A 14,378-nucleotide genomic window follows, 5' to 3' on the forward strand; every position below is an offset into this window, starting at 1 on the left:
ATTCATTCTGTGTGAGGGCAGCTAAGCACTACACTTTCTATGCTTTAAAAAGTATATACTTTCCTCCTTTAAATTTCTGCCTTGATATTAAACAAAAAATAGTGCATCCCCAATTCTTGGGAGCACCCCACACACACCGGGAAAGGCAGAAACCAGTATGTGTTCTTTGCGAGACTGGACACCACCACACCCGTGCATTAGAAAACCGAGTGATTACTACATCATACTTCCCAATTTTGTTGAGATCAGCTTTAAAAGATCCTGCTTGGGAAATGCCTTTTGCGTGACAAAGCCCATTTCACCACAGAAATTGCCTGTGCTTAAAGTACTAGCTAAAACATTGAAAGGGAAATTAATTTAGTACAATTACTAATTAGTAATTAATTTTACTAATTTAGTGCAATTACAATTACTAATTAATCAACTAATTAATCACTTGGATGTGATGTAGAGGGCAAGGGAAATACACAAACTGTAGTACAGAGCTCAAGTTTATCTTTATGAAGTATTCTGAAATCAAAGATGGTAATACATGCATCAGGCACATTCAACAGAAGACTTCTACAATGGTTTACATTTCTTTTTTATTTATTCCTTGAAACTGCCCGTATTGCAGGTTTTTCATGGGTGAAATATGGAACTGAGCAGATTCTTTTTTTCTACAAAATTATGGTATAAACTTGCTTGATTTTCTATCTTATTGCTAATAAACCTTACAGGCGCACAGTTTGTAAAATAAACCCCTTAAGGACTGAATGTGTAGAGCATGCTGCAAGGTACGAGAAACAACTAAAAATGAGAATATAAAACTACATCTGGACCAACACAGTACTGAATGCTGGCAAACATTTATCACGACACAGGGAAAAATTAATGAAAGGCGATACAGTTCAGTCCTGAAAGGGTTAAACAGAAACCCTAATATATTATTGTTTCTAACCATCCATCCCACAGTACAGTGCTTGAAAACAAGGTCAAAAGTCTGGCACAGAAAATTACACACATTTGTTCAGTACTCATCAGAAACACAGCTGCTTTTGAAATCAAAGTAAGTTAACTTGGTTAATCATTGAACGGCGTTTTGTTTCAAAAGGGAACTCCTCCCCCTCAGATTTCCTGGTTAACCTGACTAGTTGGGTTAGTTCTCAAAGATGGCATTGAACTTTCTGTGAGCTCACAGATGGTACCGGTTTCACTAAAAACAAAGGCAAAAGAGCTTAACAGTTACGATGCCAAGTGAGTCTGTGTAGTAAGAGGCGACACACACTTCACTAGTTAAAATACTTCACTAGTTAATTCTAGATGAGGACACCTTTAGTTGCCACAGTTTAAGAAAGTCATCTGCGAGTTGAATACTGTACGAGTGTTCAACTCTGCACTCATTCAAACTATAAAGGGCGTTCTATGTTGTTGGCATCTTTAGCTTGCTTTTTTCCCAACCCCTGTGACAAGTGCAGTGAGACTGGTAGAAAGTGTTGGGTCACACGTTTTGGTTGTATGCCTGTTTTGAGAAACTGTACAGAATCATGACAGAATAAGAAATGCTTCCAAAACACATTTTTTAAAAAAATCAAAGATACTGTAGGTAATCATTCTCCATTCCAGAGAATGTTCCTAAGGGTGAATGACTGACACCTGTAATAATGTCATCACGGGGGAGGAACATAACTCTACTGTAAGAGGAGGGCAAGACTCTCCCAAGTTATACAACGAAGCATAAAATGACTCACAAATCCATGAAGATTTTTTTTGAAGCAGCGGACAAAGTAACTACTGATGAACAGTGAGCTATAACAGATACCATTTCACTCTTCGGTCTGTGGTATGAGAATGGCATAAAATAGTTGGAGAAAATGCCTATATTGGTACATTCTGGATTTTCCAAAAAAGAAAACAGGAAAAAAGGTTTACAGTCCAATATTTCAATTATCTTATTAGAAAAAAAAAAAAGAACCAAAAGAAGATACAAACATTGAAAAGAACCAAAGTTCGTTTTAATAAAGCCATGAACCTGAAAATTTATTTTGACCTAAAAGCTGAGTAAGGAATAGTTTATTCTTCAAAAAGCATCCCATTTGTTACTGGTTAATTTAATATGATTTAACTGAATACCAAATCAAGAAATATAGGAAACTTGTGGCCCATTAAAAAAAAAAAATCAAGCAGCACTGACAACACCTTTACATTAAACAAAAGCACTGTGTAACGACTACTTCCGTGACTCAACAGAGAGAATAAATACTACTCAAATAAGCAAGTCTGCCAGTAACAGCCAGTGAGCAGTTACAACAAAGAAAGATAAGGCCACAATGCATTCTGCCCTGATCACTGAAACAGATTTAAGGTGTGAGGCAGGATTTGATTCCCCAAAGGAGTCACTGGAGCAGATTTGAAGAGAAAAGGCTATTTATAGTACAATGTATCCTGAGGTGATTAAAAAGGCTCGCAGTAAGAGAAAACTGCGGTAACTTTGCTTTAACCACCTCACGTGTTTTACAAATGACTTTCCCCTTGAAAACTGAGGAAGAGGCAATTTAAAGATGTGAGGAAAAGTATTTACAGTGGCATAGTTTAAACAAAGGAGTGATGAAGACAGCAAAGCTGAAAAAAAAAATGCCCCTAATAACTGATTTTTAAAGTCTATTAAAGGAAACTCAAAAGAGCCCAGGACACCAGCAAGACACTGGGAACACTGGAGAACTTACAGTTTTGCATCCATAAGGTACTTGTGGCTCCTGTTTTATGGGACAGTAAAAGCTTACCACAATCTAGAGGTAGTTTTTACTCTAAGAAGGATGATTGTGTCCCTAGGCTGTGTCCTATAACGTTACACACAGTTACGGTACTAATGTTGCTCAGTGAGTCTAGTGTAGTTTTAAGAAACTGAACAAAGGTGTAATAATCAAAGTGTGGGAATGGAAGCAAAACTGGCAAAATCGCCACGCAGGGCTGTACCCAGCCCTGAATGAGAACAAACTTTAACTGAAAGGCAAAGACACATCTTCTAAGTAGGAGACACTGGTGGAGACACTTAGTACTGGGGAAGAGAGAATACAAAGGCAGAAGAAAATTGGAAATATAAGTTACATTTGCATTTTTATAAACTTCCAACCATCTGTTCCTAAGGTACTGTCTTCCAGCTATTCTAGCTGACCATCTAATAGAAGCATCTTATGTTTTAAGATTACAATGATGTTCTGGCCTAGGCAAAAAAAAGAAAAAAAAAGTAACAATAATACAACATATTTTACTGAGATTTTCCTCATTCTACCAGAAGGGCACCATCTACCATGTGGTAGCAAAAATTTCGCATGATTTTTTTTTTTTAATCATTTGCCAACAATGCAAAAAAAACAGGTTGTTGAAAAAAATCGCTGGGAGAATTCCAAGTTCCAAAAAAAAAAAGTTTAACTTACACATAATACAAGTTATGTACAACATCAGGAGGAGGGGAAAATTGAACTAACCCTGGAACACACAGATGAATTATGTGTGGGAAGGGGAGAGGACACTTCAAATATCAACATATTCTGTGCCGTTAACTCATTACTGACTACACGGCCACAATGAATTCCACGTGAATGTCAGAGCTTCTTGGATTACCACTATAAATACATTTAAACAAAAAAAAAAAAAAAAAAGGAAAACACAAATAACTGCCAACAGTGACTAAAGAAGGAGACTAAGTTAACATACATTGCATGTATTGCAGGCAAGGCAGAGGCATTGTCTTTAAAGCTTTTGCACAGACTTCATATAATCTTAAAAAAACGTATACAGGCCTTTACAAGATTTGACTTGCTGAAATCAGAACAGTTTTAACTCATGAAAAGTCATAAGACTTCAGTTTGAAAAAAAAGTTCCAGCCTTAGACCAAAAGAACCTGGGTGGGTGTGGTAATGTATTCAACAAGCATGGTCAAGCTTGGAACCTGAATGTATTTCAGAGCAAAAGCTCAAAGAGGGTGGGGAGAACAACCTATTTGGTAACAAGATGTACTATATACTGTGATATAAAAAAAGGTCTGGTGAACATGTACCTTTTACTAATAAAGCTTATACAAGTGCCTTGGTCCATAAAAACTAGGTTAGATTTGTGTCTTCTAGTTTGCTTAGCTTTTATACCAGCCACGTATCCATTTCTCGCCCATTTTAACAAAACCAAACAAAAGCCAACCAAACAACAACAAAAAAACAGCCGAAAAACTCAATCTCCAATAATTTGTACATTTTGATTTTTTGTTTGTTTGTTTTACTGTGGCTTCTGCATCTCAAACCAGCACTCGCAGGCAATGGGGTTTTCGAACAGTATCACTTGGTATGAAAAGTTTTCCCAAGAAACCACAAAAGATTGTTCATTTTTTTTCCTTTCCTTTTTGACAACTTTTTGCTGCACTCAGGTCAGTTTAAGTCCTAGCAAAAAGACGGTGGTTAGGACACCACAGTTGCTGTAGATGATGTGACGCTGGTTGAATTTGTGCTGGCGTTTGTGTAACTTCCTTCGCTGTTTGTGTTTGATTCACTGGAGGGCACTTGGCTTGAATTGGCTCGAAGGATTGCTCCCGCTGCACTGCAGTGTGGCCTTGGCCCTGGTTCTGGTGTGTAGGTAAAGGTAAGGCTGGTGGAATAAATGATTCCATCATTTCGGACCAAAGTTACTGGAACCTGGACTGGCTGCCGGACCCATCTCCAACCTTCTCGGAATGCAGAAATGTCTGGGACGACACAAAGCATGCTCTCTCCACATCTGAGGGGAAACATAAATCATTTCAAAAAGTACTTTAAAATGTGAAGTATATTCCAGAAATGCGACCACACTGTCTAATGCAGGACAGTGAAGATCAGAAGACAATCTCACATCCCCATAAGCCCCTCACAAGCCTTGGGTGATGTAAAAAGTTTTATTTGATACCTGTACATAGTTTCAGCTTCTACATCCCCAAACCATACTCGTAAATTTGGAGTGAAATTCTGTCCTGTAAGTTCAAGCATTGCTACATCCCCGCCGCCATTCAACTGCAATTAACAGAAAATCACATTGAGACACTTTTCATGGAAGTACAAAAATTAGGTTCTCATTCAATTTCCATTTGTGACAGCTTGTAAAAGTTTGCATTTGTAAATGTTTCTTTCAAATGCATAATTATAAAGCCAGCTAAAAATATTTCAGATAACATACAAGTTTATTTAATTTTCTCACATGTAAGGAAAATTGCTTATTCTCATTTTTGTCAACAAATAATGTGTAACAAAATCCCTAGGTCACTACATTTGAAGAAAAACATCAAAATTACTGTGAAATGAAATTACGCCAAGTCATAGCTGAGCACATTTGCAAAGCAAAAGCCACCCTGTGGTTGCGTGGTCTCACCTGAAGACTTTCCACAACAGGCACAGGGGTGACGGGGGCCAGGACAGGGCCCATTCCTTCATAAAATGTATACTCCGCTTTATCTGTGCTAATGATTGTCCATGAAGCTCCATCATTTATCATCTCTTTATTTGGTTCTTTTGGACAAGGAGTGGCCTTACAAAGAAAAAATGTTCAGAAAGTGAGTTTTATACACATTACAGAAAAGAACTTACCAAATAACACACAGAGTTAAGAATAAAAAACTTTTGTAAAAAACTTTTAAACTTCTTAAAACGTGCTGCTTTGCCAATCTCTACATGTGAGCAGAATAATAATATCAAAATCCCACAGATGGCAGTTTTTGTTATAAAGTATTTCAGTGATATAGTAAATAACTAATAACCATTAACATCATACCCTTACTGGTATCATTTCATTAGTATAAGATCAGTACCTGAAACTTACAATGGATGTTTAAAATTCTTTAGGGCTGCCTAAGACAGATCCCAGGAGCACTGAATATTTAGAGAACAGCTAGATGCTAATCCACTTTGCACGGGAGGGAGCGATGATCTGGACCTGCACGCTCCTGCTCCTATTGTAACAAACCTGCACCAGGGACCAGGCCCATCTGTATCGCGTGACACCATCTCTCAGGAATGGGAGTCTACAATGGAGTCTTCTATAAAAGTGCAACTATCCTATCAAATCGTATCACCATGTCATCAATGTGAAAGCCTTCTAAATAAACACAGTTAAAATTCTGCTTCTGAATCATACCGTTATTATCTCAGGAAACCCAATTTGGTAAGTATATGAACTCTCTCTCAATAAAATAAAATTTTTCAATAGAGTGCATGCATCTAAATTCAGAAGATTCAATGAACATCTAGTTTTAGATATTTTGGGGAGTCTTTGTTCCCCAAATTAGGAACCCTGACAGTGAATGTTAACTGTTTCTCTGAGAACATTCTCGTAGTTTTGAGTTCTTCCCTGAGGTAGGATCACTAACACATCCAAGGAGCTGCTAATAAGAAGTTCATGTTTTCATAATTCACTTTTTAGTATTCACTCACTCACTCACTCACTCACTCAATTCACTCACAGTGCTGGAGAATGACTCCAGGGCCTTGTAACCTCTATGCTACACACAAGCCTTAGTTTGTATACATTTTACCAGTAAGTGTAAAACCTACCTGAAATTGGATTATTCTCTCTTGAGAAAGGCACAAGTACATTCTTTCTGTATCCTTAAGGTAAAATGCACATTTATGTAGTTGTGACACAGGATCGTCTGCATCCAATAATGCTGTCTGCTTATCAACTTTCCTTATTATCTGTATTTCAACAATTCAGAAATTAAAACAAAATGGTCATCCACATAAGTTTTCATTTTGTACACTGTCAAAAGCACACAGAAAGTATATGCTATATAATATACCAGTTATTTGTCTTATACCTAAGTAGAGATATTTACAAAATAAAAACGTAGTTTGTAAGTGTATCAAAATGTGACATTTGTCACCCTCTTCCATGAACTTCTTTTTAAAAAAAGGACTTGCTTTCTAAACCAGCATTTTTCAAACATTAGTGTACATATTAATCACCTGGAGTTCTTGTTGAAGATACAGGTGCTGATTGGACAGGCTTGGCAAGCCTAAAGTTCTACGTTTCTAGCAAATCCTCAGGTAATGTTAATGCTGCTGGTCTATGGACCATATTTTGAACAGCAAGTTCTGATAACCCTTCTGATAATACACATATATTCCAGTGACAAAGGAGAAAAAAATGTCTTGAAGGCTGAGGTTGCACTAGTCACAGTAGATATTTTACACAAATTGTTTAATTATCTACCCATTTAAAAACAAGAATAAATTAGTTTTGCAGATCAAGAAATGGGCTCAGAGTGGCAAATGGAATTGCTCAAAATCCCCAAGTTACAGCAAAGAACCAAAATACAACCCTAAAGCTGGCTGCCTGCCCAGCCTGACCTCTTCCCATTACACTCCACAATCTCATAAGCCAAAGAATCCACAGAACACATGGATATCTGAAAGACAGTTACAGTAAACCTTAAATGACACAGCACAGATTGAAGTAATCGCTAAACATACGATGAGAAGGGCAAGATTTGATACAGCAAAACTACTTTGGCTCTGATTTCCCCTGTTGATGGCTCACTCCCATTAAGCATGAAAACATCTAACTATTTCTCATCTGAAAATCAAGGTAAAGAAAGCCCTCCTCATGCCCCTGTCCTTTCCTCTCACTAATCTTGGTTCTTTGGTCCCCTTGAGAGCATGGGCCTCTTCCTTACTGTCCCATCTTCTGTGGTCTCTCCAGCCTCTGCTTTAAGGACTTATTAAACTGAACACAAGGTACCAAGGACTTCCAGACATGTGAATAACACATGGCATTTCTCTGTCCCCATCTTTCTTTACTTTCTCAGCAGTATTTGACAAAGACATTCTCCCCTGGGGACCCCCCTGCCTGAACTGTGCGCCAGGCTACACAGAAGATGCTTGAGACTAATGCACAAATCCTACCGCAGCCCAACCTACATGCCAATGTAATGCTCTGCTCCATCACCTGTAACTGTGACTCCTCATGGGGCTGTGTAAGCATCAAACGAATCTATGCATATAAAAGTGCTCACAACAGTGTCACTGATGCTACATCATACTACTAGCTTTCTTTACTTCATTTATGTCTCCCTTATACTCTGAGGTCATCTGGTTTTACCTTTAGCCAAAACTGTTTAAAGCCCCAATCTTTAAAGTAAATATGGTTATTATTTATACATTTTTCAGTCTACCAAAGTTTGTTTAGTTAGAATATTTGTAATCCTACTAATAGCAGTTTTTAAGTTAAAAGAGAGACCTTAATTTTAGCAATTAAGATAGCCTGTGAGACTAATTAAACTGAAACAAAACACTCAGTACTAAAGCCTTAAAATTATATTTAAATTCAGTAAGGTTTGGCTTTTAGAGAAATTAACTTTTTTTTTTTTTTTTTTCAGTGACCTGAGTCCAAAGCTTCTCATCTCTCAGGAGCACCCACTCACACCTCCCGGCTGTGTGCCTCTAGAGCTGCTATCTGTGCGCCCCCGTTTCCTCACCAACTAGCTACATACGCCCCATTGAGTTGGTTTTTTTGGCCCCTCCAACCAACAGTTCTTTGCATACAGACACTAATGAATAACTTGCTCTCACCAATAAAGAATCACAGATGTCCAAAGATAGCATCAAAAATTTGCTTTGTTAATGTCTAGTTTTATAAATATATGGTGTATAGATCATATTTTAGAGGTTAAGGGGATACAGTCCCTAAGGACAGATAGGAAATATTTCATTCATATTCTGAACACTGTACCTGTCAAGCAAATACTGACTGAGTTTAACTTATTGGGTCATTCAACCAAATAGGTTGACAGACATCCTACACCATACAATGGACAGCAGTTATTAGTGTAATTTCATTGCACTGATGGTGCCTTAGTAGTACAGCTGTAACAGTGACGAACATAGCTGTTCCCACCCGTGGAGCATCTGACAGCCTTGATGAGTATGTGTCTAAGTGAATAAGGCGTTTCTTGTTAGTTGGTGAGGTTTACATAAACTGTTTTGAGAGCACCCATAAAAACAGGATTTTCACTAAGATACTTAATTGATCTCAGTGAAATTTGGTCAGGGAGGGATAATATTTTCCAAGCACATCTCTCCAATAAAACATATTCTAGTGAGCATTAAAAGCAATTTTCAGATAAGGTAGGATTATCTTTATATGAGAGCTAGGTGGGTATGGCAGTGCATGCCTATAAATCCCAGCTCTTAGAAGCCTGAGGCAGGAAGACTGCAAGTTCAAGGCCAGCCTGGATTATATTAACAAGACACTGCCTTTAAAAAAAAAAAGCAGATGAAAGAATGCTGCAGTTCTTAGAAACTGCATGTAAGCAGAGGCCAAGAGGTGCAGGAAGTGGTACAGTTAGCTAAAGGCCATCTAGGATTTCAAGGAAACTAGTTATAATGAATTCATCAGTCATGGAATTTCTAGAAAAACATTTACTAGAATATTAACGAAGGTACCACAACTTTCTAATAGTCTAATTTTTTACTGTAAATTATTATAATCAGAACCACACACATAGTTCAAGCAAGGCAGACCACTTGTCCTTTGCATAAAACTTTAAGTGAAAATAGTATTCTGAGACTGGGGCTGCCTTCTAAGTGGTCTACTTCAAGCTGTTGTGGATCAGAGGCAAAAACATCTGAATGTGCGTTTCTGTAGAACAAGAAAAACAAACACATGTCCTTGGAATGTGGTGACACAGCGTTGAGTTAGAAGAGAACCAAGTACATGTTAAATTTGCTTCTTGTTACTTTTTATACCCATCCTTCCCTATACCTCTGCACTTTTTACAATTTGTTCCAGCTTCCCAGTTTTACAGATTAACTCTACTATACTTGAAATATTTTAGCTTATTACACTGAAATGGATATAAATCTTCTTGTGCAACCATGACATGGAAAAGTAAAACAACCAAAAAATAAAAAACAATTCACATATTTACTTAAGACAACTATAGACCAACCCTGCCTCTGCTGAAATAGCCCCTGAAAATATAAGACAATACAGCGTTTCACCAGAGAGAAACACAGCTTCCTAAGGAGCAGTGCTGCTAGATGTTCTTCCACTTGCCCAACACCCTCACCTGACCTGGAATCAAATGTGCTCATAGATACTGGCCACCTGTACTATTCAACCAAGTTAAACTGCTTCAGAGAAGGAAGACAGCTATGAGGATTTTTGTTTGCATTTTACTAAGAAAAGCATTTTTACAGGCTCAAGATCTAGTTAACAAAATGTCCTAAATCGTATGTCTTTCTCCCAAAATTAAAAAAAGAAAAAAAAAAAAATCAAGTGATTGATTGGTTTGAGACAGAGTGTTGCTATGCAGTCCAGGCCAGCTTTGAACTCACTATGTAACCCAGAATGGCTTCCAATTTGTGGCAATCCACCTGCCTCAGCCTCCTGATGGCTGTGATTACAGGAGTGAGCCACAATGCCTGGCTTAGTTTTAATACATATATATTTTTGTGCATGATCTGATCTGGTTAAAAAAAAACTATGCTTATATTTCAAAAGGAATATGAATTTTTATGCTTTTGAAAATTTGGTCCTAGGGGCTGGGGATTTAGCTCAGCGGCAAAAGCGCCTGCCTGGCAAGCGCAAGGTCGTGAGTTCGGTTCCCGGTACCAGATAAAAACCAAAAAAAAAAAAGAAAATTTGGTCCTATAATAGTATACAGTAGGTAGCACAAAAAACAACAGCATATCTGCACTAGTAAGGGAAAAAGTCATACTGTAATTTATAGTGCCCTCTGCTGAACGCGTTCACAACCAAAAGGAAACTGTCAGCAAAATTTGTTAGAAAGACTACAACAGGGAGTCATCATGAATGCACTTGCAAAAATAGGCTCACTGTCGTAAGGCAGCTTTGAAATTAGGTAGGGTACAATTATTAATTGTAGTAGAGATTACAGATATTATCCTTTAAGTTAAAAAGCATAAAATCGAGGTACATTTTTGGCTGAATGCTATGATTCTTCTGTTTTAAGAACTGCTACTTCACCTATCACTTAAGCAGAAGTGGCGCCTTACCAATCTCGGGAGTGCCATGCCAGTCACTGAACACACAAGCTTGACTGTTTGTCCATAATGGATGTAACCATCTCGGACTGTGAATTCTTCTCCTTCTGATTCATCATCATCCACTATATTGGATAGAAAAAGAGACCAAAATATCATCTTTTAGAATTTATTATCTGCCTAGGAAAATGATAAAAACATATCCATTATCACATTATGAAAAATAACTTTTAGAATTTAACAATGCACATTTTTATACTCACAGAGATGGATGTAAAATGCTCCCCACTGCTGTGAACTGGCATGGAAATTACCTCCTTCTACATGCAAGTATCTGGTACTAACTGTCTGGGATCGAAGTCGATTAAACAAAGCCACCTTTGTTCCTGAGGCAATGCATACTGCAAAGAAAAATAGCACCTATTTATGTGACTGGAACAAGCACAGGAAAGGACTTCTGCTTGGCAAGTTATGACTGTTCCTTATTACAATCTAACAATTAAGAGATTATAGTGACAGTTTAACCTGAGAAAATAAAAAAACTTAGGTAACTCACAAAATGTCAAGCTAATGATACGTGATATGCACCTCAATTCACTGACAAGAAAATATCTCCCTGACGTATCACTAAATGGAAAAGCAAACTAGAAAACACGTCCGCTGTGGTCCCACTACAGAAATTTACTTTTGAGTAAGACTGCATGAGTGTGTCTCCACATGTCTGCACCCAATCCTACAGAATGCATGTGTAGAAAGGGGTCCAGAAGGGTGTTCTAAAGTTGATGGCAACTGTCTCTGCCTGTTGTGATTTTAGAGAGTATTGCTATCTTCTAAATACAGTGGTACCCTGGTTCACAAATTTAATCCCTTTTACGACTGTAGTTGCAAATGGAATCAAATTTCCCCACAAAGTCAACACTGCACCTAACCACTGAATTTGATATGGTTCTTGTCCAATTTGGTTTATGACCAGACTCATGAAAAGAATTAAGCATGTGAACTGAGGTACCATTCACTGTACTTCTATGTATTGTACTACATGACCATTTATAAAATAAATATTATGAGTAAATATTTACTTTAAAAGTGAAAACCACGTCTATATAAATTAGGAAAAACATCCTGAAAGTGAAATTTTTTCTCTATTATTGATACTAATATTCAATACAATGGTGAAAAAAAACCTCTGTACTGTAATTTTAATGGAAAATAGCTTGAATGCAAGACATCACATGCCTCCTGGTTTGTGAGACACTCAACCGTCCATGACTTGCCTTGCCCTTCACCAACACAAAAAGTAACAGACTTCAATCTGATCAAGATTCCAGATTAACCCCTGACAAAGATTTTCTCTTGAAAAAACACACTGCTCCAAGCATTCTTTTCCACTAGTCTTCCTCTCCGGGCCCTTTCACTGGTTTGCGCAATGCAGCTGTAACAAATCCTAAGTCATGCCCAATCCCTGACACACAACTGCCTTGCCCTCCTTTTACCAAGGCTTTTACAAAGGTAGTTTAGTAAGAATCCCCCTAACCCAAGTTTGTCTGCTTAGCAATTTTTCCATCATCTGATACCCTCATTTTGCTCTATAGCTATATACCTCACTGTATTGTACTTCAAAGTTGAACGTGGTTCTATACTAGAGACTCTTTATCATTATTATAAGAGTACTGAATGAAACCTGTCTTTTCACCTTTTAGTGTCCAGCTCTGATTTTTGGGGCAATATCAATATATTTACAGTGAATGCATTAAACTATACCAAAGGAATAAAATTAGCAAATTATATTATGTGGAAATCTATAAGGGCTACTGTCCTGAATAAATTGCAGGGGGTGGGATATAAGTTAAATGATACTCATGGATATGTCAATACTAGACAGACAGACAGATAGAAAGAAATAAATATCTGGTGACTTAAATTTTGACTCAAATTAAAAAGCTGATATTTTAGGCAATTTTAAATTTAAATATTGGTTATTTGATACCAAGAAATAGTAAAAAAAAACATGAAACCTCCATCTTTTTAAAAGCCACACAGCAGGTCTGAGATTGGCATCAGTCCACAAGGAGGGCAGAGGAAAGGCTGTGTGCTGCAGTACTCATGATGAAATGATACCAGATTGAGCTAAGATTGCTGTTACAGCTAGAGATGAACATAAGGAGTGTCATTTTATCATGTGTCTCAGTCTCTTTTCCATAATATTAAGTAATATTTTAATCTTTTCCATAATATTAAGTAAATAACATAAATAACTGAGTAGAATAAAAAACACCCACCATAAAAACTCATGAGTTCATAATGAAGCAAAATAAAAACAAAAAAGCTAATGCCTCACTGATCACTTTCAAATATTGCCATTATTCGCTTAATAAATAAGCATTTATCCTGTGTCTTCTTGTTTTGGTGCAAATAACTGATATGAGAAAGTTCTTTGCAGAAAAATTCATAGAAAAATTCTTCGTAGAAATAAATCTAGGTAGTAAATGCAGAAGTTAGAAATAAAAGATTTAGAAAATCACTGCTTTGCAACCCTTTACAACGTAACGGCTAGTATACTATTAGGTTGCCAGTTGCCAGAGGAGCATTATGGGCAGATTACACTATAATCAATCTGAACAACAACAGCAACAACAACAACAAAAAGGATACATTATTTCTGATCCAATGGAAATGACCAGCTATGCCCACAATGCTCCTCTGGCAACTGGCAACCTAATAGTATACTAGCCGTTACATCATAAAGGGTTGCAAAGTGGTGATTTTCTAAATCTTTATTCCTAACTTCTGCATTTACTACCTAGAATTGTTTCTACGAAAAATTTTTCTATGAAGAATTTTTCTACGAATTTTTTCTGCAAAGAACTTTCTCATATCAGTTATTTGCACCAAAACAAGAAGACACAGGATAAATGCTTATTTATTAAGTCATTTAAAAGTCTTTAGGTGTAACAACCAGTTAATGGAAAATATGAGAAACAGAGAACATATAACTGGCCAAATCCACAATTGGAAATTTCACGGAAAAAAAATGACTAAGTTTCTTCAAAATGTAAATAACATTGAAGGAAAAAACCCAAAAAGATAGAAAAGGGAAGAGAAGAAACTACAACAGATTAAAACTGCACTGCTGTGTTACAGTACTTTCTCCTTTTTATTTAAATTTGAAAACAGTAAGTTAAATTAAAAAAACAAAATGTGCTAAAATGTACAGTCCAAACAGACAGTATGATCTTTAGTAGTCTAGAAACATTTTGCTGATGAGACAGTAGTCTCTGCCAGATCAATCATGTTTAAAGGTTTGTTTTCGGTTCTCAGGATGGTCTTCCAAAGCCCATTTGATGTTCTGCAGAAAGAGATTTTGACATTCAGGGCGGA

At 37.0% G+C, this 14,378-nt stretch overlaps 1 protein-coding gene across 6 annotated transcripts in view; it reads right to left on the reverse strand.

Moving 5' to 3' along the window:
* Positions 1 to 562: 562 nt before the first annotated feature.
* The window catches only part of Rbpj (recombination signal binding protein for immunoglobulin kappa J region), a 246,381-nt gene continuing 232,565 nt past the window's right edge, over positions 563 to 14,378 (reverse strand). For all 6 annotated transcript variants that reach the window (XM_013518082.1, XM_005392029.2, XM_013518083.1 and 3 more), the window contains 6 exons: positions 11,264 to 11,401; positions 11,013 to 11,125; positions 6,549 to 6,689; positions 5,371 to 5,526; positions 4,912 to 5,015; positions 563 to 4,746 (listed from right to left, as the gene is read on the reverse strand). In XM_013518082.1, coding sequence (XP_013373536.1) covers positions 4,431 to 4,746; positions 4,912 to 5,015; positions 5,371 to 5,526; positions 6,549 to 6,689; positions 11,013 to 11,125; positions 11,264 to 11,401 — 968 coding nt within the window. In that variant the 3' untranslated portion in view covers positions 563 to 4,430. The remainder of the gene's footprint in view (positions 4,747 to 4,911; positions 5,016 to 5,370; positions 5,527 to 6,548; positions 6,690 to 11,012; positions 11,126 to 11,263; positions 11,402 to 14,378) is intronic.

Source organism: Chinchilla lanigera, unplaced genomic scaffold (genome assembly GCF_000276665.1).
Source record: "Chinchilla lanigera isolate Chin_1 unplaced genomic scaffold, ChiLan1.0 scaffold00042, whole genome shotgun sequence".
NCBI lineage: Eukaryota > Metazoa > Chordata > Mammalia > Rodentia > Chinchillidae > Chinchilla > Chinchilla lanigera.